At 40.4% G+C, this 27,521-nt stretch overlaps 3 protein-coding genes across 5 annotated transcripts; all 3 read right to left on the minus strand.

The window, feature by feature from the left end:
* Nucleotides 1–1,722: 1,722 nt before the first annotated feature.
* morf4l1 (mortality factor 4 like 1) lies at nucleotides 1,723–6,431 on the minus strand. 2 transcript variants are annotated; one of them, XM_085779028.1, is made up of 12 exons: nucleotides 6,294–6,425; nucleotides 4,974–5,020; nucleotides 4,815–4,882; nucleotides 4,633–4,719; nucleotides 4,247–4,324; nucleotides 4,108–4,133; nucleotides 3,861–3,952; nucleotides 3,667–3,768; nucleotides 3,468–3,556; nucleotides 3,174–3,346; nucleotides 2,283–2,367; nucleotides 1,723–2,194 (listed from the first exon to the last, which is right to left on the minus strand). In XM_085779028.1, exons 1-12 carry the CDS (start codon nucleotides 6,331–6,333, stop codon nucleotides 2,110–2,112), a joined length of 972 nt encoding a protein of 323 aa, XP_085635154.1. In that variant the 5' UTR covers nucleotides 6,334–6,425; the 3' UTR covers nucleotides 1,723–2,109. The 2 variants fall into 2 exon arrangements, with proteins under 2 accessions (XP_085635154.1, XP_085635153.1); XM_085779027.1 differs by lacking the exon at nucleotides 4,974–5,020 and having other exon boundaries at nucleotides 6,294–6,431.
* Nucleotides 6,432–8,285: 1,854 nt separating this feature from the next.
* Nucleotides 8,286–17,981, minus strand: pias1b (protein inhibitor of activated STAT, 1b). The gene is made up of 14 exons (XM_085779017.1): nucleotides 17,947–17,981; nucleotides 15,871–16,303; nucleotides 15,557–15,641; nucleotides 15,332–15,379; nucleotides 14,445–14,535; nucleotides 14,204–14,338; nucleotides 13,987–14,092; nucleotides 13,560–13,633; nucleotides 13,223–13,383; nucleotides 12,406–12,539; nucleotides 12,155–12,326; nucleotides 11,533–11,672; nucleotides 11,121–11,158; nucleotides 8,286–10,380 (listed from the first exon to the last, which is right to left on the minus strand). The coding sequence occupies exons 1-14, from the start codon at nucleotides 17,968–17,970 to the stop codon at nucleotides 10,033–10,035; spliced, it is 1,989 nt and encodes a 662-aa protein (XP_085635143.1). The 5' UTR covers nucleotides 17,971–17,981; the 3' UTR covers nucleotides 8,286–10,032.
* A 1,600-nt stretch (nucleotides 17,982–19,581) lies between these two features.
* Nucleotides 19,582–26,908, minus strand: skor1b (SKI family transcriptional corepressor 1b). 2 transcript variants are annotated; one of them, XM_085779015.1, is made up of 8 exons: nucleotides 26,676–26,908; nucleotides 24,499–26,255; nucleotides 24,056–24,149; nucleotides 23,850–23,954; nucleotides 23,644–23,703; nucleotides 22,937–23,011; nucleotides 20,965–21,039; nucleotides 19,582–20,366 (listed from the first exon to the last, which is right to left on the minus strand). In XM_085779015.1, the coding sequence occupies exons 2-8, from the start codon at nucleotides 26,236–26,238 to the stop codon at nucleotides 20,269–20,271; spliced, it is 2,247 nt and encodes a 748-aa protein (XP_085635141.1). In that variant the 5' UTR covers nucleotides 26,239–26,255; nucleotides 26,676–26,908; the 3' UTR covers nucleotides 19,582–20,268. The 2 variants fall into 2 exon arrangements, with proteins under 2 accessions (XP_085635141.1, XP_085635142.1); XM_085779016.1 differs by having other exon boundaries at nucleotides 20,132–20,363.
* Nucleotides 26,909–27,521: the final 613 nt, after the last annotated feature.

Below are 27,521 nucleotides of genomic sequence, written 5' to 3' on the forward strand. Positions count from 1 at the left end.
AGTCACATACCTGAGTACAGTGGTGTGAGGGGACTTTTACAGGGAGACGAGCAGAGCCGGGCAGCCATTGTAGTGGGTCTCAGGAACTGTAGCATTTATTTACCAACAACCCGCCTCGGCTGCACATGGCCTAGCTACAGCACAACGAGCATCTTAGCTTCTCTGCTAACCAAGAAGCTATCGCGCTGCAGTCAATGTCACTGCTTTATCTCTGTCCTACTTGATGCGCGCTCTACACCAGCTGCTCCCAGGAGGAGCTGCCCAATGCTGCTGCAGTGTCACAACTGACCTCAGAACAGTAGAAGCTCAGTCATTGATAACATGTTTCTAGTAAGCTACGTGCCAACACAATACAGTCAGATAAAAAGTAGTGTATTTGGTCCACCTACAACCTAATGTAATTGATGACCTGTAGACTATGCATATAAAACTATCTAGATGAATAATGACCTCTGTAATTCTCATCATGGACTGTTGTATGAGAGTTGACATTCATTCTTGAGATTTGGAAACTGTATGTGGTAAAACAATGTTATTTCAATGGTTTTTGGAGCATTCAACTACATCTCATCTTTTTTTTTAAGCATCTACCATCTATTTTGAATTTCTGAATATAACTTTCAATATTAAAACTAGACCCACAGGTGTTTGTTTAAAGCCAGCAGCAGCTGTGCCTGAGTTAAAGAGCCTGGAGTTTGTGCAACCACCTACAAACCACTGATGTGAATGCACACATATATTTTTACATGGGTATCATGTTTGCATGAATCTGGAAGTACAAATAAACAGTATGGTAAAAAAAAAAAAAAAGAGGAGAGAGGACTTGAATATAGAGGATTTAAATAGGATTGGACACAGTGAAGCTGGAGGCCTTAGTCCAAGGGTCAGCCAGCATGGTGGCAATCAGTGAAATGTCTCTTTCCCGGTTTTAAAACTTGTCGTCAGCATTATAAAACTCCTGGTCGAGCTTTGGGAACCCCTCCCTGTTTGGCTGCATGTTGTCTAGCAGTGCAGACGTCAGAAACCGGGAGGTACAGGAACCGAATTTCAAACAGGAAATGTATAACAACATTCAAGTTTGTACATTCATGACTGCAATAGATGACGTTGGAGGTAAGAATAGTTTTCTTTTGTTCTTTGCAGAACGAACTGTAAGATAACAGTCATATAGTCACAGATAAAGAGTACAAGTATTTAGTAATGCACGCGATTTTTAGGAATTACTATTTCTCTAATGACAACACCTTTTATAATATTTAATGTGTGTTATCATGTTGCTATTTGTTCTGTTTATAGAGCAGCTTCCACTTCTACAGTAGGTTACACTTCCACATGAACACAGATAGTAGGGCCTAAAAGTATGAGACCACTCCAGGTACTGGTAAGTGCTTTCTTACTTTTGGAATTCACTCTACGGTGTATCTGCTTACAATTACACTGCACCACACATGCTGAACAGGGGGAATCAAAGTCTTACTCTTTAACTACCTGCAGCATCGATGTCATCTGTTCTTACACTGTGATCAGTTGTGGAAGACGAAGTAGTAGGAAACATATGAAATCTGAAACTCTTTTGTTAGAAATGTTCAGTTAATGATTCAAATTGATGAGTAACAGGAAATTGCCACTGTGTTAACATTTCTCATGGTTCTATCCAAACATGGTTAATCTTTGAAATACTTGACCTAAGTACCCCTGAAGCAAAAACAGATCAATAACTAGAGAATGAAAGACTTTTATTAGAAAATGATGACAGCCTACAAGACAAATTTAGCCAGCATCTGAACCAAAACAAAAAAAAAAGATGAAATTCCTTTTCAAGAGATCTTGGAAAATATCGGACAAAACAAGTATCTTAGAAACTAAAAGGTGGTACTGAAAAACATACCAATACAGGAAGAGCGTACTCAGCAGCTTTCCACATGAAAGAAAATTAAATTTGTCCAGGGATTAGTGTGACATCGTGCTCTGGTTCTTCCTTAATAAAAAGCAACAGATCTCGCACAATCCGTTCTCCAAAGGCTTTTTGTGAAATCCCATCCTCTCGACAGGTAAAAATGTCACCTCCAAACGTCAACATACAAAGGCTCCTAAAATTAAAAAAAAAACTTAAACTGCCTTGCGGTGGTACTCTGGAGGGGCAACTTCATAGTCACTGGCATTGAAGAGCGACGCAGAGTTCTTTACAAGATACCTGAAATGGAGCAACACTTCACTCATTTCTGCTGCAGAGGAATCAATACATGTTTTATTAACAGCTTTGTCAGGTTTTGAATACTCACTTGAGGAAGTCTTGTAAATAACTGAGCAGCAGTGCAAGGCTCTTCTCATCCAGCGGAGTGTACGCCAGCATGGCTCCGATTCTCACTTTGAAAACCAAACAAAGACAGATTTCTAAATGCTGCACAACCACTAACCTTGTCTTCATGTATAATGCCTCTACAAACACTTCAATATTTCCACTTAACCGGCACAATTCAAGCTTATAAAGCGGGTGGTCAATAAAGAGGAGGGCTGATCTTTACAAAGAGAGTTAAAAGCGGCTGCAGCAGAGAGCACTCTTATAACTCAACTATTATGTGCAGCACTTTTTATATATATATATATAAAAAATTATGTATTAACAGATTAGGGAGTTATGTTGGCTTGATTTGTGCACCAGTTCATAGATTTTCTGTTTTAAGCCAAAAACACCTCTCCAAATGTCATCAGACTCTTTTTATTTTAAGGATATTAAAGAGCATGACTAAAAAAAACTGTTACAATATGTACCCTGTGTCAAAAGAGGATGAAGTCTGTTTGCAGATCTGGCACACAGAAGCTACAGTTCAGTGTTAATTAAATGTTTTCACAGCCTTCAAAAAAGGCTTTTCTTGTAGATAAGGAGAGACATTTTGGGGTATATTTCTTCATTTTATCTTTTAATCATCATCATCGTCATTTTTGAGGCCGATATTAATATTAATACTGAAAAATGTAAAAATCAGACAGTTATATATCAGCAAACTTTTTTTCCCACTTAAACACACAACATAAAACAATATTTTGACAGGAATCTGGGAAATAATCTTTTTAACTATGTAATGGCATTAATGTTTCTAGCCAGTAAAGTCAACGCTGCTCATCTCAGCAGTAAATAATGCAACAATGTGATGTTGTGCGAGTGTGTGTACCAAAGAGCCTGAGTAGGTGAGGGGCGCCATAGATCTGAGACATCGATGTATCTGGGTGGTTGGCCAGGATGTCTGCGTACTGCGGCCTCTCAAATTTGTAGAGAAGTTGTGTCCCCAGCATGACGTTGAAATATTCCCGGATACCAGCGACCACCTCATTCACAGCAAACTCCCTAAATGGTGAAGAGGAAAGAAAGTTATGCCTTTACAACACACAGAGCTGGAAAAGTGGATAAAAAAAGCATGTCATGTTTTGGATGGCCGTGTGAGACAAGTAACGGTGTGTATTTTTACTTGCTGTCAGAGTTTCCTCTTGATTTCTTGTAGTTTGCATAATCTTCAAGGACCGTGTCGACGTTCTTTTTGGCAGGTAGGTGGAAAAGCTGAAGGCAGAACACAAAAAAGACCAAACACACATGGCATGACAAAACGTAAGAACAAAATGCTGAGTGATTGGTTCAAGTTCATTTTTTAATGTCTCTTTGTTACTAACTTGTTTTTGCCGTGTAATCAGGTCCCAGTCGTCCACAAGCCACGGTTTCAACTCCTCAGGGATCTTTACTTTCACCTCCACTCGATTTATGAAGGTCTCCTCCTGAGCAGACAGGATGAGATTAAAAAATAAGATAAAGTAAATAAACTAAAATGAACCAAGCTACCAACCAGAACAATAATTCACAAACTTACACTTTCAACTGTTGGGTCAACACGTGCCCTCTTCTTTCGTGGAGGGTGTGTTGGGTCTCCTCCTGAACTTGTACCTTCACCTGGTCCAGGAGCTGCACAAACAGAAACATGCTCACCTGTTACCTTATTCATAAAAGTGATAAACTATCACTGTGATATTATTGCGACAGCCTCGAGCAATGCCGACGATGGAAACACATTTGTGCAAAACCTGTAGAATAATATTTAAATGGCGTTGCATACTTACTCTTCTGTTTGTTCTTTTTGGTTTTCCTAGAGGGGAAAACAAACAACACAAAATGATTAACAGCTATAACACCCCTAAAGCAGTTTAGAGGCAAAATCACAGCAGGTGACAGGTAGAATGACAGATGATTTGCACTCACACATCATTTTTCTGCGATGCAGCAGGTATCTTCTTATTCGGCGCAGCACCCCTCATTCTTCCTTCTACATAATGGTCTCTAAAGTAAGAAAATAAAACAAACCCATTAAATGAGAATACATTATTCATATTAAAGTCAGTTAATCTGTTTGACTTCACAACACAATGAGCAGCAGTACATTTATTATATTAGTAAGTATTTTGTGAACCTCATCTGTATTTTGTTTTGGCTGTGCTGTCTATCAAGTGGCAGGAAATTTTAATATTCTCCATTGTGCTACCAAAAGTAGATGCTCTTCTCGTCACTGCTCATTACTATGGGCTTTATAATGAGTGATAGTGTGAAGTTAGTTGCTAAGATTAAGTAAAAAGAGAGAGTGGACTTACTGATTTGCCCTCTGAAGCTCTTTCTGTTTCTGCAGATTACTGTCCACATACTTAAGCACTCTGCTTTCAGGAACCCATTCGTCCCAGCTGAAAGAGAAAACACCAAGACAGACATCAGGCACCTGTGAAATCTTCCCACTATTAATGTTAAAATTTTGATTTATCTGAACGAAAGAACTTACTTCTTATTCCACCCACTGTAATGAATAAAATATTTGATTTGTTTGTCCTTGATGTTTATTTTAACACACTGCAAAGAGAGACAGGATTCACTGTCAAAAAAAAAAAAATGACAGAGACATAGAGGATGATCACAAGATCAGAGAACTCCGGCAGCCTACCTTAGCTTCGTAGAGCAATGGCCCATGAAAACACAGCACTCTTTCACCTGAACAGAGTGGTGGTCAATAAAGTCAGCATGAGTGCAGTCCAAGTACAACAAAATGAAACTGTGAAGCCATCTGAACTACTTGCACACACACGCACGCTGAGAGTTCGTAACTAGGGTCAGGGTAGACTGAAGTGAAACAATTAGTACATCTTAAATTTAAATTTAAAATTTTAAATCCTAAGCACTTTGATCATAGACTAACACCAATCTCATTCAAAGCCCTGAGAACAGCAATTACCAAGCAACTGCTCAAAATTTAAAGTGATCACACATGTGTAGAGTCTATGAATTAGACTACACACTACAGTAAGACTTTAATAAAAGACTAGACTCGATCTGTGAAGGGTAGGCTTTTTGATTAACTCAATTATAATTTTACATGTTTAATATTTCACTAAATGGAATTATTATGGCTTTAAAATACAAAGACACTAATTGAATAATTGTGCACATCAGACAAAATCCTCACACTGCAGAAGACAGATTTTTTTAGTGATCAGTAAATCACTTACAATAGATCTCACTCAGTAATTGCTTGACTGCTCTTTTCTCTAAATTGCATCCAGTTAATTTACTCAGTTAAGCGTCAATTAAGACAGCCATAGTCATTTTTCTAATTTATATGACAGACATAACGTTATCAAAACAGTCAAAAATACTGTGTGGCATATACTTTGGTCCTAATAACAATAACGGGTGCTATTCTACTCTATATAATTCACGAACTCAGTGATTATGAGTAAATATATACCTCAATTGGTAACTAAAATAAAAATATCTATAATGTACTTCTTTCACTTGACTGACCACCACACAAAGTCCATTGCAGTACGGACAGTATCCTGACCTCTGTACACATTAAAGCGAGCTGCAGAGAGCGGAGCGTTAGTGAGGGAGCAGCAGGTTATTCATGGCTGACGAGGAGGCTGTGGAGGCGGCGGTGAGTCACTGAGCTGCATGAATGAAGCTGCTGCTGCTACTGCTCTCTGCTAACGACCGACCGACAGCATCCTGAAATTAAAGCCATACACTGTGCTACGGGTGGGCTACTGGTACTGTAGGAAAACTACCCAACGACGGACTAAAGTGGCGCCTTAAGCCGGCCGAGGTGTGTTTTGTGTGTGTTCGTAGCAACAACAATGAAAGCTAACGGCGCTAGTTGCTCGACGGCGCCAGTGTCTGTGTCCGACCGTCGACCAGCTAACATTTCAAACAGCGCTGACTGACCGAGACCACTCATCTCTCGGAGGAGAAACAGGCAGCTAGTTACCTTCTTGAAATTTGGGCTTCGGGTCCTGTTTCGGCGCCATTCAAGGATTAAACTATCAAAATATGGGAAAAATTGCCAGCTCCCATTCCAGTCAGAAACGGCGCCGCTCTCTAAAACCGTCATGTCCAACGCGATGACGCATTAATGCCGCGACCTAAGATGGACGTCGAGATGAAACCAAACGGAACTACGTGCGCAGACTGCGTAAATGGTAAATACGTGAAACGTGAAATTAAAATAGACTTTCTTTGATATTATTTCTACTTTACATTTCTCTTATTTTCTATTTATTTTTATTTATTTATGTATTTATTTAATTAAAAAGTGCCGAATTTCTTCTTGTTTAGAGGTCTCTTGTCTCCTACTCTCAGGTCAGGTAACTGCTGAGATGCTTATCAATCAACCAATCAATGCTTATCAAAGAGTAGAATTGATGACTTTCCAGAATGTTGAAGCTCCTCAGAATGTAATTTTATAGACAATATTGAAGCCATCTACAGAGTTACTTACCTCCTGCCCCCCATGCCTCTTCTTCAGGATAGATGTTTTAAAAAAAAAGATGCAAATGCAAAGTTGCAAATTCATTTCCACTTTTCTGAGTGTTTGAATATCCATGCATGCATCATTGATAATGTAAAGAAGAAGAAGAAGAAGAAGAAGAAGAAATGAACAAAAACAGCTGAAATACAGATTATTCACACTGTTATTACAAAATAGCCTAATATATAGACAATATAGACACAATCCTTTATCATAGTAGGTAACCTGGAAGTAAGAATTGTCCCTGGGGTTAGGATTAGGGCTATGCTTATATTGTATCTTTTACATGTGAAATAAAGAATACAAATACAACATGATGACTATTAATTACTCATATGGTCAGTTAAACAGTAGGTCATGTGGTCAGTTAGCTATACCTGACTAATGTATGCATTAGTTTATGGTACACTCACCACCATAGGGACAGTGGTTACGCTTAGAAAATTCAAAGGTGCACTATGGTATGAAAACAAACACAACTACATCCCTGCATGGAACCAAAAGTTGACAAATTAACAGCCTGTATAGAGCAACCATCAAACCTAATGTGCAAATCCAGCACAGTGTTTCAAAGTTCCCCCATCTATACACCTGTCTACACCTTCCACACCGTCACATGATAGAAAAAAACAAAACAATGTGTTACTAATAACATTAATAATGGCTGTGTTCCAGTGCATGGCACAAGTATTGTGCAGATTCACTGACAGTCCTGAATGGAACTGAGCCGCCCATCACTAACACAATTACTACACAGCAGTTAAGATCTAAGGCAGCTTGTTATGGAGCCAGGAGTATGCCACTGGAAATCATCAATTTTTATAGTGTTTAATTAGTAAAAATTTATAATACATTCACTATAAACTGAAATTAAATGTGCATTTGAATGATCAATTGAAGTCAAATAACTAAAAAATTATTAATTTGCCAAATTAATGATTGTACAGCATTTAATTATGTCAGTAATTATAAATGAGTACCGGTAATTCAATTTTAAAATTAAATCACTAAATTAATCTGGAAAGTATACTCTTTGCTATTCCATTCATGTGTATTCACAAGAGCTCCTGCTAAAAGCCCCTTTTAAATGTGTTTACAGATGCTGTTCCAAAATTCAGGTAATCCCCATATTTTAAAGAGAAAATTGGGAAATTGATTTATTAATTGACTAATTACTAACTTTTATTCCAGAGGGAGGACATGTAAAGCTCCTTTTATATTTTGCCAATCTCAGGACTGAATCCAACACCGGCTGAGCCACCATGTCACAATTGATCGTCCAACATGTGGTCAACAGCTGGGAATAATAGCAGTCAATACATCTAATATAATTTTTAAGCTGCTTTACTATCTACTATTATACTATCCCACCTAATTTACATGTTAAGCTCGTATTTCTTGTCAAACAACCAGAATTAAAATAAATTGGCCCCTAGACCAACTACAACGATGCACTTTCTTAATATCTGTTTAATTCTTACAAATATCAAACAGCACAGTAGACCTTGTAGCGGTTCAAAATGATCAAAGCCTCTACTGAGTTATTGACATCATCTGATAGTAAAACGGACAGAGAAACAAAAAAATGTTACAATGCATGTCAAGCAACAATGACATCTTTAAATAGCATTAATTATATAATTACAAAAGAAATATCACATACAATGACAGCAATGCATATCCACGAATCAAACAAATGCTGGAAATATATATGATAATAAATAATCCTAATTGTAAGCACAAGTCAAGAAAAATAAAGGGAGGGGAGGCGTCTATAATAACTTCAATAGTTTTAACTTCTGGGCCAAAATGCATGTTGTGATACACTCAAAGACTAAGCTATCACAGTTATCTTAAAGGCTGTTGTAAATACACTAAACAACAAAATAAAGGGCTATGCTTCCCATGGACTCACTAAGAACCAGCATAGCACTCGAACAGGTGAGCTTCCAGGTAATTTCGCAAAGACATGCAAAGCTGAAAACTACTCTTGACGTTTTTACTGCAACTGTGAACGCTTCACTGCTCCACGCAACCTTTATGTAAAAATGCAAGTGCTAAAAATCATATCAACACAAAGATACCATGAAATGTCATTGAACCACTTGCACTCACTGAACACTTTTTAATCCTTTCAATTAAATAAATACTTCAAGTGGACCAGAAACTAGCCTTGTCTTCAAAGTGGAGCAGAAATTTGTTGACGTTGCCCGGCCACTTCACTGTAGTCTTCTGTGCATATTCTAATAAGTCTAATATGCAAATTTAAATAGCTGTTCCTTAAAAGAAAGTACATGATATTTTGCAAATCTTAGTTGTGTATAGAGGTCAAATTATATCACATAATAGGAGGAAAGCCACTTGTTGGACTGGTTCCATTCATTCACAATGAAAATGTCTGATCATACAAAACTGAGTGACTCCTAATTTATATTTGAATACAGTCTGAACTCTGTGACTGTACCTTCAATGTTCATATCTCAATTGAGTGAAAGGAGAGGGAGGAGAGTGCAGATTTTTGACAACAGAGGGATGTAGCGTTTGCTTTTGCAATTCTAGTGGCAACAGTTTCTAGAGGCATAGGGAATGCTTCCTTAAAAAAAACAGCATACATCCAACATAACTTACATCATAAATAATTCCTTAAAAATAATATGACCACAGCATGAATGTCGTACAGAAAAATCTACAGTGATGGCAAAAACGGCCAGATCTTTCTGCTGTCAAAACACTTTTGACAGAAATGATGCCATTTAGAAAATAAAGAAAGTGTTACACATTTTCCTGTTTTTCTGTGACTTGCCTTTTGTACATCTATAACAATGCCCATTTTCTTTATATTCTAAATATCATGTTCCATAAGGTGTCAGCTCCTTGGGTTCTGTGCACGTAACATACTGAAATAATGCCATTGACATGGAATATCGAAACAAAACTGTAAAAACCAGGTACAAAAGGTACAATATAATCAAAGGACCACATGAAGAGGTGTGAAAAAGTCTTCAGTATTCACAGAAAAATATCAACTGAAGTAACTCACCGGACCAGAAGCGTCCTAAGTTTATATACATATGATAAGTAAAATTGAAAATAGATTTTCCTCTCTGTACATAGGACTGTATTCTTTCATCTTCCTCTTCCTTATTTACAGAGAACTCCTGTTCTCGAGGTCTCCCTTGTCTTTCAGTTCTTTGTTGATCTAGTCAAGAGAGATAACGTCAGATATTGAGCCATAAATGGCCGCTGCCGCCGCCGCCGCTTCTACCGAGGACCTTGACAATCCTGAGATGCTGTGGCTGTCCCTGTCTCTGTCCCGCTCTCTGTCTTTGTCACGGTCTCGCAGACTGCTGGAAGACACCAAACTACTGGTGCTGCCACTGTTGCTGCCTCCGTTGGTGGCTGCTAGCGTGCTGCTCCCGGGGGTGCCCGGCTGCTCCCGTAGCATCTGAGAGGAGCCGTAGGGTAGGAAACGGTTGAGGAGCACGTCGTGGTCCTCTGAGGCGGACGCCGATGCAGCTGCTGCGGCAGCCATCACCATGTTGTAATGCTAACAGAACAGAAAACATGACTGTTCAACAACTCAACAAGCAAGCTTAAACAGTATAGGAGTATATGTTGCTGCCCATTGACACTGTCCTCTGCTTCATTCATCTGCTCAAATAAATCATTTAATAAAAATGTGTGTACTTCAGACCATCCTTTGTTATTTTTCTTTTTTAATTTGAGTCAGTGAGGATAGAGTGAATGACATGACAACGGCAGCGATGAGCCTGGACCAGATTTGAACCCCGCCAGCAAGGACTCCTGACAGCCTGACATCTTATTGTGCTTTAAATACCAATAGGAATTAAATATTAATCTCCTAAATCAATACATTCCAACATAAAGCTATCTACACTGGTGCTGCATATTGATTTATCACACACATCGATGAAGGTTTGGTTTGCTGGAAAATAACATCACATCACAATATCAATATACAGATGGTGTGTGATGATTTTAACCTGTGAAGCACTTTGTCTTACATTTTTTGTATGACAGATGAAGTAAGTAAAGTTGAAGTTGAAGTGATAACAGAGACAATGTGCTTGACAAGGTTACTTAGAAATCCTTTTACATAATTTATAAATCTCAAATATTTGTTAATGAATCTGAAGTCTACTGTATCTGTATATAAATCAAAGTAAACCAGCTCTATAAAGCTCTGTGAATGGAGAAGAAACTATTTGTTAAGAACTTTAGGTCAGACAATTTCTGAATATCGCTCAGCTCTCACATAAACTGTACCTGATTGTCGCCTTGGAGGAAGGAGAAGAAGTTTAGATCTGCAAGAGAGAAGAAGACCTGATTCAGAATACACATCAATCACATTGTAGTTATAGGTATTTGAAAAAGCAACAAATGATGCATTTAAAAAAAAAAATCAAATCTGTCTCAATAAAAACTACGTACAGTGAGAGAATGATTATCATGATCATTCCCTCTCCTCTGCCATACTGGCTGTGAAGTGATTCAGTGATCTCAGACGTTTTATTTGCACAGATAAGTGATGTAGTTGCACCAAGAGAGGTAATTACATCTCAGCCAGCATGGACAGAGAGAATATTTACTGTGATCAAGATTTTCTGTTTGAAATAATATGACCATGTGGTAATTGCAGCTACTAAACAGACGACTGTATGTCAGATGACAGGTCTACCTGGCAGGTCACTAGCTGTGTGATAATAGTGGCGGTAGTCCTGGATAAGAGGCGGAGGAGGAGGAATGTAGCTGGTTTCCATAGGGGGCATGCTGGGAGCTCTGGCCACAGGTGAGGTCTGGTTGTGTAGGTTCAGTACTCTGACAGAAAACAAGGCACATCAGGTTAGAGACAAAGGTAACACAACCCAGATTATCTCACCGACTGTTAGGACTGTGATGACAGGTAATGATCTTGGTGATGTCAGGATGAGATAAGGCTTGTTTTTCCATTAATGTAATAATTTATTATTATTACTGTTAGTAGCAGTATTAAAACATGTAGGCGGGCAAACACACACACACGCCAGCCAACTGTCACTGAACCTGAGAGAGAACCGTTGCCTATATGCTTCACCTTGCTGTTTTTGAATAAATACTGTAAATGCTCTGATTATTAAATGAAATAATCTGTACTTTGAAGTGTCAAAATTGTTTAACACAATAAGCAATAATAAAATAAGTTAAATATATTCCTAATTCTGCTGTCATCACTCATTATTCAAGGAAGACCAAGCAAGAGAGTGATTAGCTACACTGTATAAGGTCACACTTCCCTTCCCTGTAGCTGTTTGGAGACTCACCCCTTGGTTGGAGGTGGAGAGACGGGTGACAGTGAGGGACAGGGCCTTTTCGGAGGTGGCTCATCGTCTAGTTCGTCCTCTGAAGAGCTGTCCAGTGTCAGGTCAATCACATCAACCTGCTTGCTGTTGTCATGAGATCGTTTCTGATCATGCGAGTCTTTCCGAGATGAATCTAAAAAGAAACAGTGAAGTTACACACTGCCTGCAATCAAACGTGCACTTGAATGATCTGAAAGCTGCGTGCTACATACCGCTGTCTACGCCATTGTACGAGGCAGACACCTCCTGCACCTCTTTCTTTGATCTCATAGGCGCCCATGACCCATCTTCTTTGAACTGGATTTCATCACAGTCAGAACAGCTATTCAAGATTTCCATGAACAACCTGTGAAAAAGAGCATGACATTTGTGAAAACTAAATTTAATACTTCACTACTTGGAACTTTTTCAGGCTGCAGTTTATGCCGAGGCAGTCAGACTGGACACAGCACCGTCTTAAAAAATGTGAGGGACTCTGTTAGTTGGGGCACATTACATTGGCTGACCATGAGACATAAAAATTCAAGTATGTTTAAATTAGTAGATCCACGTGTTTGAATACTCATGAGACTTGACAGTGCTTTATATAGAATTTAGGATTCTGCGGCTCTAGGGAGATTTTACAGCAGCAATTATTTTATTCTCCAAGCTAACTGCAAAGTGACCCTGTTCAAATTATATCCACCAGCAAATGTGTGATATCGAATAACACTGCATGAAAAATATGAATGAGGTTGAACTTTTTAGCCAACGACCTTGTGTCTTTTGGCTGGATCACTGTGGTTACCTCCCCAGCTGTGCCAGCATGGGGGCTCAGTGAAACTAATGAAGGTTGTGTAGTTCAGTGTTGGTCTAACATTATGTTAGGCTCTGACCACACAGATGGATACAACAAACAATACACTAATTACAGTTTTCAGCGAAAGATCAAGCAGTACATACAACTGTATATGCAGTTTGTTTCATTCATTACAAGACAATTCATCAAAGTGGAACGGTCCAGTTAAGTAGATGCAATGTTGTGCTCACCCATCAATAATGAGGTGCTCATACGGCGCCTTCTTGTCACAGACTGGGCACACCCAGGTCGGTTTCTTCTCATTCATTTGGATATAAAGTGTAGCATCAAAGCACTGAAGGTGTGAGCATGTGAGCGCTCTGCAAGGGATTGTCAGCCTCATCTTCCCCAGCTTTAAAACAAAACACAAAGGACACACAAAATGCATCACTTCTCATACTGCATAAAACACCACTGTGTAACTCTTCAATTCTTTTTATTTTCATCGTTTTGTCTCTTTTCACAAAACAGAATTTGCTTTACAAGGCTTTTCTATTGAGCAGTATAGTGGAGACTAGAAATACTTACGGGACAAAGGAGAGAGACTCTTAGACTGGTGGTGGCAATCTCACTCTCTGGATCAGCGGTCAGCTTTTCTTTGACTGTGAAAAAGAATGAGCAAAACAGAAACACTGAATAAAACAATAAAGGCCATTTGATTTAAAAACAGTTACAACTTAACAACCCCACATACAAAAACATGATAGAGGAGAAATATAACACCTACATGATTGTGTTCATTTGACAAAAAAAAAATCTTTTTCAAAAGGATTTAATATTTCCTGGGAGCTTTGTGTGTTAAAGGGTACAAATATCAGAAGTTATGATATATGAACTCAGTTACTTGTTGTAATGGTCTTTTCCATTTCCCACTAATCACTCAAACATGCAGTTGCAATTTCCATGTTCTTATATTATATATATATCATTATTATATAATCAAGTCATGACTTACTCAGGGCTCTTGAGTGATCGGGGTTCCTAATTCCTTTGGCCCGTAGTCTTTGCAACAACACTGCAGACGACTGCTGTCTTACTAAATAAACAGCCATGGAAAAACTCTGACAAAAGAAATAAAAACAGTGAACAAAAAAAAGAAGAAGACCTCTGTTCATGCAATGAAAACTGTTTCATAAAACTTTGCCTGTGTTGATCGATTTAAATATTCTTACCCTCCCAATTTCCGAAGTCCATGACACCACAATTGTGTTGGGGACAGTGGTGGACAGTCGCACAAGAGATGTTATGTTAATGGGACGGCTGGGCCTTTTTGGTTCAACTCCGTTTTTGGTAGGAGGAAGATATCCCTGCAGACAAAACATCAGACATCAGTGAATGTGACTGTCAGTAACTGGTGGTGCGATACACTCAAAATATGACAAGTCAGATTATAAACAGGCTGTCCAGACTCACCGGGAGATTACACGGTTTTCCATTCACCTTCACACACAGATTAGGGGGGAAATGATCCTCCTGGGGACAGCTTGTCTCTGATAAACAAAATCTGAAAATGAAGAACATAGATTACATAAGGTGATAAGTTAAAAAGTTGAGAGACTAATGTCAAAGTAATTTGTTTCTGTTGCCACTTTCACAAAAAGGTTGGCTTGCTTGCTTATTTTACCATTTCAGTTGTGTCAAGTACAGCCATCTCCATCTATGATATAGGAGAGCACTTCTTAAAGGATGGCATTCATCCAAACAGTGAATATTTAATTCTGCAACTTAGAAAAATGTCAGTTTTTAAGTCATTAAAGGTATTCTTTCTCATTTAAAAATAAAGCCAACAAAGTGTGTCTTGTTCAATGTAAGGTTTGACCTGAGGTAACGGACATAACTTGCACTTGCTTGCTTGTAATCTATCAAACAACTAGTCCCCTGGAATTGAATCACTGATGTTCATGGATATTGTCCCGTTTACTTATGTGTCAACATCCAAATATATCTTGTATCTTCATATTGTTTATATTTGAAAATGGCTCAAGTTCAAAGTGATTTAAAACTTTAAGCAGGAGACAAGAGCCCCCCACATCCCTCAGTCCACAGCTCAGAACCTCTTCTCATGGCAAATCTTGATTTTTAAGTCTTAATGTGAAAGCCAGACTAGAACAAAGCAACATTTCTACAATGTTCAGATATGTCTTACAACTAAAGAAAGAATGAAATCAAAGCATCTACAAGTGAACAATTTCTGGTTGATTCAAAACTATAAGCGACTAAACACCCAATCACTATTCACTTAACTTCCAATTACAAAGGAAAGTTTGTGCTCACAAGAAAACTATGTTTGTTAGACATACCTTAACTGGACTTGAACAGTAAAGTCACATTTGTTCCCAGATATGTCCCTAAAGAATAAAAAAGAGAAGTCAGATCAGAGTGGTCAGAGCAGCTCACACACCATTTAATAACTACTTAGTATTTGATTGTAGAAGAGTCAGGTAGTTGCACTGTTTTCACTCTGTCCTTTCTTCATCTCCTTTGACAGGTGAAAACGGTTTACACCTGAGAGCTTTCCCACTTACATGGAGCTGCTGATCTGTTGAACTTGCTGTGGTGTTAATGCGAAGGCATAACATGCCTCCTGGAACCGCTGACTGTTGTCTGAAGCTACGAAAAGAAATCAGAGACAGGCCATGACATTCAGAAAGCAAACCTAAAGTACTCATCATCACTAGTGTTGTCTCATATTGAACATCTACAAGTTATTGTCGCTTGTCACTAAGCACACGAGCTTGGATTTAGATTATTTTAAATCCCCGCTGGCTGCTGTACTGTGGCAACAAAACAGGAGGAAGAAGCTTCATCACAAGACACAGAGCTGAGGACGTGGACTCACCCAGGCTGGTTGGCTTAATGAGCTCATCCAGCACATCGTAGAACGGCAGTCTCTGGAGCTTGACATCGGGGTGTACGGGGTGCAGGCCGGTGGGGAGGTGAGGCAGACTCAACTCGTGCTTTGGCCCAAGTAAAGAAACAGGCAGCAGAGGCGAAGGGGAACCGTGGCTGTCGAATCCCAGCTGGGCAAGACCAGCGGGCAGGCTGGAGGCAGAATGAACGCCAGGTAGAGCCAAGTCCACTGGCGAAACCATTTTGGTTGGGAAGCGCCGTCTGTAGAGCTCTTTGATCTTCATCTGCACTGCAGGACTGCAACCGGCCTTGAGTAGGTGGAGGGCTTTGGTCAAAAGTTCATGTTTGCGTCCGTGCTTATTCCGCCCCGCATACCCCAACAACACCTGGAGCTCCGAAACTCGAAGGCTCATTACCATTTGCTGGTGAGAAATGAAGAGTGGGAAAATGGTCTATTACACCCTGGAAAACACATTTTCCTACTCTAATGCAACATCTGACTATTTAAGTCTTAAATGATGTGAAATGAGAAAAGAAAAACTGATGTAAGTCATTCATATCTTTCACTATCTTGCAAATTGTCCAAACAATTACGTTATCATTTTTGACGTATGCTTGGAGGAGGAATATTACTTCAAATTCTCTGACCTTTGTCCCACTACAACTCTAGAAAAGACCAACATTATGAACTTCATCATACAATGTATTTAACAAACACAACCACTCATAGACAGCCCACTGGAAACGCAGAAACCACACTTTTCTTAAACGCAATCTAGGTTTAAAAGCCTCGATTTACAAAGCCCAACCACATGCTTACGAGTAAAAACACCAGTAGGGACACACTATCACATGAGTATCTATGCAAAACAATGATTTCTACTACAGAAGAGACTTTTTCTTGAATCATGTGTGTTATTAAGTGTGTAAGATGATCTTGTAAAGATCATCTATATAAAATCTGATAACAGAGTTTGACTTATTCACAACAAACATACATGCATCCTACAGTGATCACATTGTCACAGTGAAATTGAGAAACACTGCAACTCTGATTAATGTAAAATTAATATTATATTACACAAGTAAACACATATTCAAGTACACCTTGGAAATGATAATAATCTCTTCCCCTTCATTCAAACACAGTGTGTTTAAAGCTGCAATGTTAGCAACAACCACACTCGTTTTATAAATCAAGGGTATTTCTTTATTAGTTATCACTGAACGTCCAAGAGGTTAATTTTTGAACGAACATAAACATCCTGGTGACGCTTAAAATCTGGCTGCATACTACCAGGTATACGTGGTGCATATTATGTAGATTGTAGATTTATATTGATGCATTTTTTTTTTACTGTGCAACAAAGAGTGTTTTCTATCATAATAAATAAATGGCAGCATCAAAATAGTAGCAGGTGAAGGAGAAAGCATGAACGAGCTAACAGTGCCTGACTGATGCTAGTGTCATCTGACTGATTCAGACTCATAATTTCACAGTGTTTACTGTAACCCATATGTTTGGACAGTCAGCACCATTATGGACCAGTATGTTATTCAGCCTGGCTATGGACAGTGACTATATCTGTAGGATTAATGTCACAGCTGGTCAGAAATAACGCTAACGTTGGTGGAAGCTAAAACTGGGCTTGCCATCCAGGGAATAGACAGAGCCCGTTTTTAACAGACACTGCGCTCCGCCGGGCCAACTACTGATACTGTCAGGGAGTTAACACTTACAGCACCACTGGGTTAGAAAACACTGACATGACTGTGGCGGCCGTCCACTCCTGACAAGAGATATGTGGCCTTATGTGCAGGTGAGCCGCTCAGCAGGGACAGACTAACGCAGCGTCGGCAACAATAACAAAGCTAATGCTAATGAGCTAGCCAGCCAGCTAACAGCCTGTCTGGCCTAGTCTGCTTTGCTGTTTTGTTGTTATACGCTTTAATAACAGCACGTGTCGGGTCTCTAGTGTCGACTACCATTGGTGCTATGGTTTTAAATTCAAATCTCGCTGTGTGAAACGTCTATTTGTCAAGCTAATGTAGGGCTTCGCTTTACCTTCAGTTCCGCACTCTCCGCCATCTTGTTTCACTGGCTGCGCATGCGCAGAGCTCCGTCCTCCAGGGACCGAGAGGAGTCATAACAGGCCGTCACCTGCGGGCACCAGGCAGCAGGGGGCGCTGCAGCTGCACCACAGATAAACAACTGGAGGAGGGTGAACGTCCCAACTTCATGGTACACACCACTGACATCCCACTGCATTTGTTTGAGTGATTTTGTTGGGCTCGTACAAATAGATAGGCCTACAGATGCAAAAAAAAATAGATGATCTAAGGCAGCAGCAACTAATAATTGATTATTTGATTAGCAGTGGTGTAATGAAATTGCTGGCAACATTAGGCTACTGAAGCACTATTTAGCCTGTTATCAATCAATCAAGATTTATGTGTATAGTCATTTAAAACAGCCCAAAGAATGACCAAAGTGCTTTACAATAAAATAACAACCAACAGTAAAAAACAACAACAACAACAATAATAATAATGATAAACACACACACACACACACACACACACACACACACACAGAATAAACATGGTAGCTAATTTGCTTTTGGTAGCTCCTTCTTGAATTGAGCAGCTCCTTGTTCTCTTCATGCCAGAAGTATGTGGCTACTTTTTTACTTCTTGGTGTTTATCAAATTTTTCAAATCTAAGAGTCAAAATACAACACAAATCTTATTTTCCAAGACATAGGCCTATTAGGAGGATTTTATGACTATTTGCTTTTGATTTCTTACATACTGTTCCTTTAAACTAAAGCATGGCCTGTTTGCAACCTTCCTGGCTCTTACCCCCTTACAAAAAACAAGTAAAAAGCCATTTCCATATTCCAGATATGAGTCGTTGCAGTTCAACCCGTAGACGTCTCTAAAAATGTGAGAAAATGTGAAAAATTAGCAAATAAATAGCCTACACCAAAGATTACAGAGAAGCTCAAAAACTTATCATAACTTTTGTCCGTCTTCTTTCCTCTCAAATTTGCTGTGGCACGACCTTTTGGGTGGGCAGGGGGCCACTCCTATCCATAGGCCTGTATTTATATAGCAGTCTAGCTACGAACAGCATAAAAAGTAATTAATCCGGCTCCACCTCGATGCAACAGTGGCTAAATGCTGATTACACCTTGATCTAATTAACCATCTATTCATGCACTGTAGGCTATGACAATGGGTTATGTCAGTTCACTTGTTAATGCAGAATAGACTATAGTTACAGTGACGGTGGTAGGCTATTTTACACTTCTACTTCAGTGGGATTTTGAAGTCTCATAAACTCTGGTAGTGTTACTTTTATTTGATCTTATTCTTTCAGCACTGTTGATTAGTCTGGCAGAAATGTAATGGTTAATCAGGCACAAATGACAAAAGTTTGCCGGTTCTGCCATCATTAGTTGAATTATTTATTTTCTGTGGTGCAGCCAATGAAAGTGAAAGTCTATTTTCGCATGGATACCATCTTCCTCTTGGTGCGAATCCATATAGTCCAACACGCAAAAGGTGAAGACCACACTCATAAATTCATAGACTTTTGCCACTGGATGAATTGATGTAATAGCCTACGGTATGTTGTTGGTCGTCTGGTGAATAAATCGTTTGGAGCCTGTTGAGGCAGCTCAGGGCAAGAATCCACATTTCTTTTAATAAAATGATTTATTCATTAGCGATGAAAACAAATACATGAACAAATAAGCTACTCTTAATAGAATATGTCGCTACTTACAAGGTCGCGGATGAACTAATTTAGCCTACTAACTTTGTTAAGTCTTCAAAAAACAAATAGGCATATGGGTTGACGGCAACAAAAAATTATTTTTTGAGGGCCTATTTGAATACACAGGCTTTTTTATGTACAATTTCTCATCACTCGTTTAAAGTGCATATCATCCAAAGTAAGCTAATGGCCTGCAGAGAAGAACAAAGCAAGAGTAGGCTAATTCACAATACTGTGAGGATAAGGAGCAATGAATTGGCTAGTCAAAGCTGCTATTATTGACAACAAAAAACCGAAATAACAACCTATAACTAATATAACGTACATACATTGTCATTGCACTTTGCCACAAATAATAAATAGCATCAATTGTATCATTTCAGGGGAAACAAACTTCACCATATGCAAGATGGTTACATAAATGCTGAGAGTGTAGCCTATAGATACACATTTTTTTCTTTTTCAATATTACAAGTAATTACAAGTTAGTCTGCTTTCGACTTGATTCCTCGGAGTGTCTCTGGAGGTTTTCTATGGTTTGCTGTTTGACAGAAGCATGTGAATGTGTCCAGTGTTTCTCTGTCATATAAACGTGGAGTGATCCGGTTCAAGGTGGCAGAAGAGGAGATTTGAAGGAGCAGGACCCGGTGCAGTGACGAGGAGTCAACATCTTACAGGAGAAATGGTGCAAAGCGTCGTGAGCTTCTATGAGGAAGGAGATAAACCCATCAACAGTGCACGTGCATGTAAGTGTAAATCCTATTTAACATTACATAATACAATTTAACATAGTTGCACGATACGCATGTGTGTTTAACATGAGCACAATAGGATCAGCAGATTCACGGCCACGAACAAGTTTGGATCGACCTCGTGCAGTCTGGATGTAGCCTACTCTAATCATGTGTCTGTGGACCTTGGTCTGGGTGCAAAAATATGATAAAGTGTTTGCAAATACAAGTCCAGTGGCCTACGATTCAATTTGCCCTGAAAAGAACGATGATCTGGATGAATGAAAATATTCATAGACAAGTGTTTGCAAGAAAGACATAAAGGCGCGTGTGAGACGCACACTGGGCGCGCAAACCTTGTTTTTTTTTCATTGTCAATCTCTTTAGGCTGCATGATTAATATGAGGAAATGGCAAAACTGATCATGGGTAAAAGTAAGAAAAACCAAGCTCAAGTTTATGGGTTCTCTGCACGAAGGCAACTGAAACGGTGTAAGAAAAAATCTATCTGTAAATGAGGATGGAAAGTGAAGCCATGTTCTGTATCCGCTCCCTTTGCTTTATTTGTCTCACCTCTGACGATGTGAAGCTGCTGGACCATCTCCTCCCTGTAGGAAAGCTCCCGTTTCATTTGATCCTGAAAATTATCTGCAGAACAAACAGCAAGCACAGATTTCAGTTGGAGCCTCTATTAGAAATACACAACAACAACAAAACATACCATCGCCCTAAAACACCGAGAGTGTAGGAGATTGTATATTTGACATTTGTCATTAATATTCATATGAATCTGAGGATTAAACATGAGTGTGACAGGATGAAGGTCCAAAGCGCTGATAATAACACAATGCAGTGAAGTGGTCGCCTCTACAGGGCGCTGTTCTCAAGCTAAAGCAACAAACACCGGCTCCAACCAGAAACCCCCAGGCCTCATGAGCAGCACTGCGATGTGCAAACACACAAAGAGGAGATCAGATTTTGGTGATTTTGATTTTTTTTCTTCAAGAGGTTTTACAGAAAAACTGAATAGATTAAATAATTATTTCTATAGCAGCTAAGTGTGATAAAAGATACTGACTTTAAATCAAACTAAATTCACAAAGAAAAACCCAGTGTTAACATTTATGTTGATGCTGCCTCATGTGCTTTTGTCAGTTATTTCAATATAGTCTTATTTGGTGACAATTAGATTTGACTTGATCCTTTGTTGTTTTATCACTGAATTATACTTTGTGTCCTACAAACTCTCAAAAGCTGTATCCAAATACTTCCAATAAATCCAAAGAGAAAACACATATCCAGATATCCAAAACCTCCTAAATTCGACTTTAAGAGTCTGGAGTGTTAAATCACTTTTTGCTGATCTGCATTTCACACTCAATGATGTGCAAAGATTACAATGACTTTATCTTCCTGAAGTATTACTCCAGCATTTCACAAGCGTGCATGAGAGACAAATGTAGTTTTAAAAACCTGCAGTTCTAACAGTTCAGTTTTGAAATATTTTTCCAGACAAATCCAACCGCAGGAAAATGATGTTTATTTAGACTCAGACCTGATGAAGACGGATCTGGAGCTGGTCTTAAATAATGTGACCCCTACCTGTCTGAACAGAATACTTTTAAATAACTTTGTTTGTGTCAAATTATTGGTCTCATTCTGGGGATCTGACAATTAGTGCAACATCAGCCAACAACTTTTTCAGTAAATGCCGTTGGTGTCTATTCACCATTTTCCCTCAAAGCGAATCTCTGAGAGGGTGAGACATTTTCAAGCATTTTGGGGAGAAACTGGAGTCTGTGGAGGAATTACTGTCAAAAAAAAACAACAACAAAAACTGCAGCAGTTGGAGAGTGAGTGGTACTTTATCTAGAGAACCACATGATGCACTCAGTTGCTTTTTCTGGACATGGGTTCAATTTCATGTGAAGAAGCATCATCTGTGCAGCAGCACTTATAAATCCAGATGTTTTGACTGAACTGCGGATGGAAATTGTCCGTCACAGTTTTCATTGTGAGGCATTCAAAACACCTCAATATCAACTCTGATGTTTAAGTTGAACAAAACTGATAGTCAGAACAGTTAAAGATTTGTAAATGGTCTTATATGCACATATCTCAACTGATTTGTGTATATCTGTTATTACACTTGGCTCCACGCAGAAAGAGAACCACTTTCTAAGCATGCATGGGTATTTTTGGATAAGGTTGAAATCATAATCCTCTCAAGTCAGTGTTAAAAGGGGTTTTGAACACATATTTTTCCCAGGGGAGTGTCCCTGAACCACTTAGCATTTTTGGAAGAATGGTGCCCTTTAACAGATTTCAGCTCTGCAGAGAGAGCTGGTGCATGCCGGCGCTGAGGTGGGTTTTGGTCATGACATGACAAAGGTCACATTTTTGGCCTTCATCACAGACATGACAGGAGAGTAACATTTTAACATGCACCAGAAAGACTTTGGGGTCTCTCTCTATGAAATTGCTGCTATGTGCAGTGACAAAAGCCAAATCAGTCGGAATAACACTGTGGCAGAATTTAGCTTACCTTTTAAGTTCTGAAATTCTCGTTCCAGCTTTTTCCTCAGCTCAACTTGCTCTAACAGCTGCTTCTGTAGTTCCTCTAAAAAAGCAGACAAGAATAGAGGAGGTTTGAGGAGGAAAGGTACAAAAGGCTTTTGTATCAGCTTCCTTCTAGGACGCTTTTCTATTTTTAATGACAGTGACGGGGACATCATCAGCATTTACACTGACTATTCAGAGCAGGTCTTCCTGGGCCTGCAGTTTAAAAAAAAATCCCTCATGTTTTTTTGGGACAAATCCCTCAGCATCTGCCTCAGGGCAAAAACACATAAAGAGGAAAAAGTCTCATTTAGTTTAAATTCCACAAGAAATTGTGACGTTTTTCCAAGTGACTCTTAATTAAAGGTGGGTCCAGATCAGAAATACAGAGGGGTTTGTTTTGCAAGTGTTTGGCCCCAAGGCCTTAACAGTGAATGGAGATGGAGATGAGCAAGGAGATGCTGCCGAAATTAATTTTATATGTACAATTATTATGAGAAGATTTAACCCTGTGGGCTTATTATCCTTCCTTTGTTATTATGTGAAATAGGATAATTCATATAGAAATAAGTGAATTCTTATACAGGTAGTCTACTTGAAAAATAATAATAATAGCCTAATAAAAATAATAATAATAAAAAAATAATAATAATAATTGAAGAGCCTTTTAAATCTTTGCATCTACCATCTTACCTTTTGCCAGAGTTTCTATGTTTCTTTGTGATGGTAGAGCTCTGGCTGGCGCGTCCTCGCCTGAATACACAGAAAATAAATTATATTCCTATCTGGTAAAAAAATAAATAAAAAAATAAAAATAAAAAAGAGAGGAAGTCCCTCTCTGTTAAAACAGATTTTAATAACAGGGAGAAACCCTCCTGGCTGACCTCGGGGTGACTTACCTTCGTCTGGCTCTCGCTGGTTCTCCTCGCTGCTTTGTTCATTAAAAGATTTCGTTTCGATCTCCTCCACTGTGGAAGACGGCTCCTCTTTACTCGTACTCTCATCTTAAGAGAAAATAAATCGATGTGATTTCCCCGCTTTTCGATTTTTTTTTAAACAGCTAAATGTTTTTAACAAAAGAAAAAGCAGGAAAAAAATGTCTAACCATTTGTTGTGAGTACTCCAGTCTGGTAATTCGCAGGTCTGAACTGATGGGGACTGCTCCTTTGTTGCAGCTCACCCCTCTCCGGTGTGTAAACCTAAAGAAGAAAGAATCACCACTTCTTTCAGCTCTTAACATTACAAAAGGCTCTGTTATATAATAATGAATTTCCTAAAAATCTAAAATTAGTCATTAAAAATATACTCTAAGTCCAAGTGTGTATATTTTTATTTTTAAGAAATGATGTATCATTTTCTTTTTCCTAAATGTTGTGGACATGCTGTTTGGACATTCAAGACAAATTTCTGCAGTAGGACACAAAGATTTATCTGCTTAAAAACACACACACACAGTGCAAGAAAAAACAAAACCCACTCGCAGGGAAACTTTAGTGAAATATTACAGCTTGTGTGATCGCCAGTGTTTCTCAGCTAGAAGTCACTCACTTCAGTAAAGGACGCGGCTATGTGGGGCTCTGATATCTGCTTGCTGTGCAGTTCTCTGTCAGAGGACTGGGCCACGTGGAGGCTCATTTTCTGGGAGTCAGCCACGCTGCCCTCCTGCGTGGCCTTACAGTCTGAACCGGTTGGTGAAACGCTGTGCGCCAGGCCGGGAGGAGTCCGAGCTGGACACACCGACGACAGAGGCCGGGAGTCCTCCTCCTCCTCCTCCTCCTCCTCGTCCGGTGTTTTGTTCGTCTCCACATCCACGTCCGGATCGCCCTCACTGTCCACGCAGGGAGACATGGACCGGTAGCTTGAGCTCTCGCTTAAAAAATCGGGCGACAAATAGCCGGTGCGACAGCCGTTGTACGCGCTCCTGTTGCCGTACAGCTTGGCGATGCAGTCCGCGTCTTTAATAACGGGTCTGAACGCGGAGACGTAGCTGATTTTCCGCGGCACCGGCGTCATCCCCTCCAGCGGCCTGGCCTCGTCCCCGGATTTGTCGTCCTCATTACGCGCGGACTGCGTGCTGGAGCAGCGGTCGTTTTCAACCATGCTGTCTTTGGACGTGTTGGTGCTCCGGTCGCTGTGCTCGGATATGTCCATGTCGGTCTGTCTGGGGGGGCACAGCAGCTCTGGTGCGGGTTTGTGCTGGGTCTGCGGGTAGGGAGCGATGGGCAGCGCGCCCGCCGCGGGCCAGAACATGGGGAAGGAGTGGTAGGTGCTCTCCTTGGTGCTGGGCCACAGGACGCCCGGGAGGCCCGCCTTGCTCTGCTCTCCCAGTAGACTGTCCTCTTTCTTCTGGCACAGGCCGAAAGCTGGGAATCCGTACGGATGTGGGAAGAGCGGCGGTGGGATCTTCTGCAGCATCCCAAAGCTTTTACTGGGCACCGGGATGACGGGGTAGCTGCGCGTACTCGCCATGGCGCCGCGGTTGTCCTCGCAGCTGAGGATTTTTGCAGGTATCTCGGGTGTTTCTCGGGGACGGCTGGGTCCATGCGATTTCAACGAGGAGCTGGACTCGGACCCACAGCCCGGCAGCGTCCTCTTACGACTGCCCCCGTTGAACATGGCCTTCACGTCTTCCCAAGCGTGTAATATGTCAGTCGCGGAGCCTTTATCTGATAATTTCAGATGCCGCCTCCAAGAATTAAAATTCGCTGCATCCGGCTGCGTGTACTTGGACTCCGGAGTGCGATGCGAGTGAAATATGAATTTATTTGGAGAGAAATACATGTTGCAATAGGAGCACTTGATGCACTTGGCCCTGGAGCTGTTGTACCTGGCCGGGATGAAGCTGCCTCGACTCCCCCAGGCGCACTCGTGAGACACGTCAAAGGCGAAATTTTCTGGAAGTTTAGGGGGCGAATGAGCTCCTAGAAACGACTTACAGAGTCTTTCGGCCTCGCGTTTAGTGATCATCCCGCAGCGCCTGGAGGAGATCGGCATGGCCCCGGCTCTCCGCAGGATCTCCAGCTGGACAGGAGTGCACTGGACGCAGGTGATGCCCAGCGCCACGCGCCGGTTGTGTATCTCGTTGTAGCTGTAATTCTTCAACAGGGTGTTGGATATCTGCGCAAGGCAAAGTCTCTCCTGGCCATCTATCACCAAAGACACGATAGGTATTCCGTACAGCACCGTCTCTCCCACCTGGTTGGGCTTCAGGTTGGTGCTCGGGTAGGAAAGTTCCTGTTTGGAGCTCGGCGAGGAGCTGGAGTCTCGCCCCGCGGGTATGGAGTCCATCCTGGGAGGCCTGGAGGCTGCAGAAATTATATTTGACGTGACCATGTGAGTTTTAAAAATCAAACAGAGGCCTCAAGCACAACTTTACAATAACTAATTACTAGCTACACAAGTAGAGGACAAGGCAGTCACAGGCCTGTGTTTGCATCAAGTTGTGTGAACTCAGTGGGGCATTTTAGAGACAAATCTTCACTAAGCAATATGTTTATGACATAATGCTGATGGATTAATTGTAGCTCAGCCCGCATGCATTCAAAACTCATTTAAATACAACTTCATCCTTTGTTGACAATCACACACAAACTGTCTGCAGGTTTAAATTCTAGATAATTTCATGCTTTCAACAAACCGTGCGTAAAAACAACAACAACGTTGCACTGTAGTTGACACTAAAGCAGCCAGTGTTAAATGCTGTCTGATCAGTTTCTAAGTCTCACCTTCAACGTGCGCGCGGCTTCCCCTTGCGTCGTCAACGACCAAAGCTGCGATCAAGTGAGTGTCGGAGCGATGAGAAGTGTGTGTGTATGTGTATGTGTATGTATGTATGTGTGAGTGAGTGTGTGTGTGTGTGAGAGAGAGAAGATGTAAAGATGTTTGCTTTAGGAGTGGGACGCTGTTGTCCGTGCAGCGCCGCCTCCTTCCTGCTCACTGTCCTCCCCTCTCTCTTCTCTCTCCTCCCTCTCTCTCTCTGCTCCACTGTCAGCGTGTGCGCAGGGTTTGTGTTGCAGCAGCAGCAGCAGCAGCAGCATCAGTGGCCACATGGCCTGCAGACTGTGGTGGTACAGCCCCCCTCCCTCCACGACACCGACAGCAATCAAGTGACGGCAAAACTTATGGCAAGGCACTCCCACTCACACAGGCGGTCTGCATTAACTATGGATTCATGACCAATGAAGATGCTTTGTAGTGTTTGGTCTTACAGCAGCCTGCAGGTCTACACATGTGGAGAAGGCGCTGTCTGCAAAACGTTATTATATAATGATAATAATAAAAAAAAAAAACTCCTAAAGGTTTGATCCAATGCAGCCTATAGGCCTCTGTGTTTAAATAAATTCTCAATTAAAACAAGAAAACATTCACATTAATCTTTCATTACTCTGTAGCTCATTGTGTGGACCATAATGCGTTTAATTAATTCTTTTGCGCTTTCCTATTTGAAATAAGACGCTATGTTATTGACATTATGAATGGAGGAGGCTGCGGTGGGATTTGGCTTTCCGCTAAAAACAGCAGGGACCCACCGACACATTGTTGTGTGTGCTGGAGTCAGGACGTGCAGGCCA

This window comes from Trachurus japonicus, chromosome 6, assembly GCF_045865225.1.
Source record: "Trachurus japonicus isolate A0001 chromosome 6, Traja_1.0".
Taxonomy (NCBI): domain Eukaryota; kingdom Metazoa; phylum Chordata; class Actinopteri; order Carangiformes; family Carangidae; genus Trachurus; species Trachurus japonicus.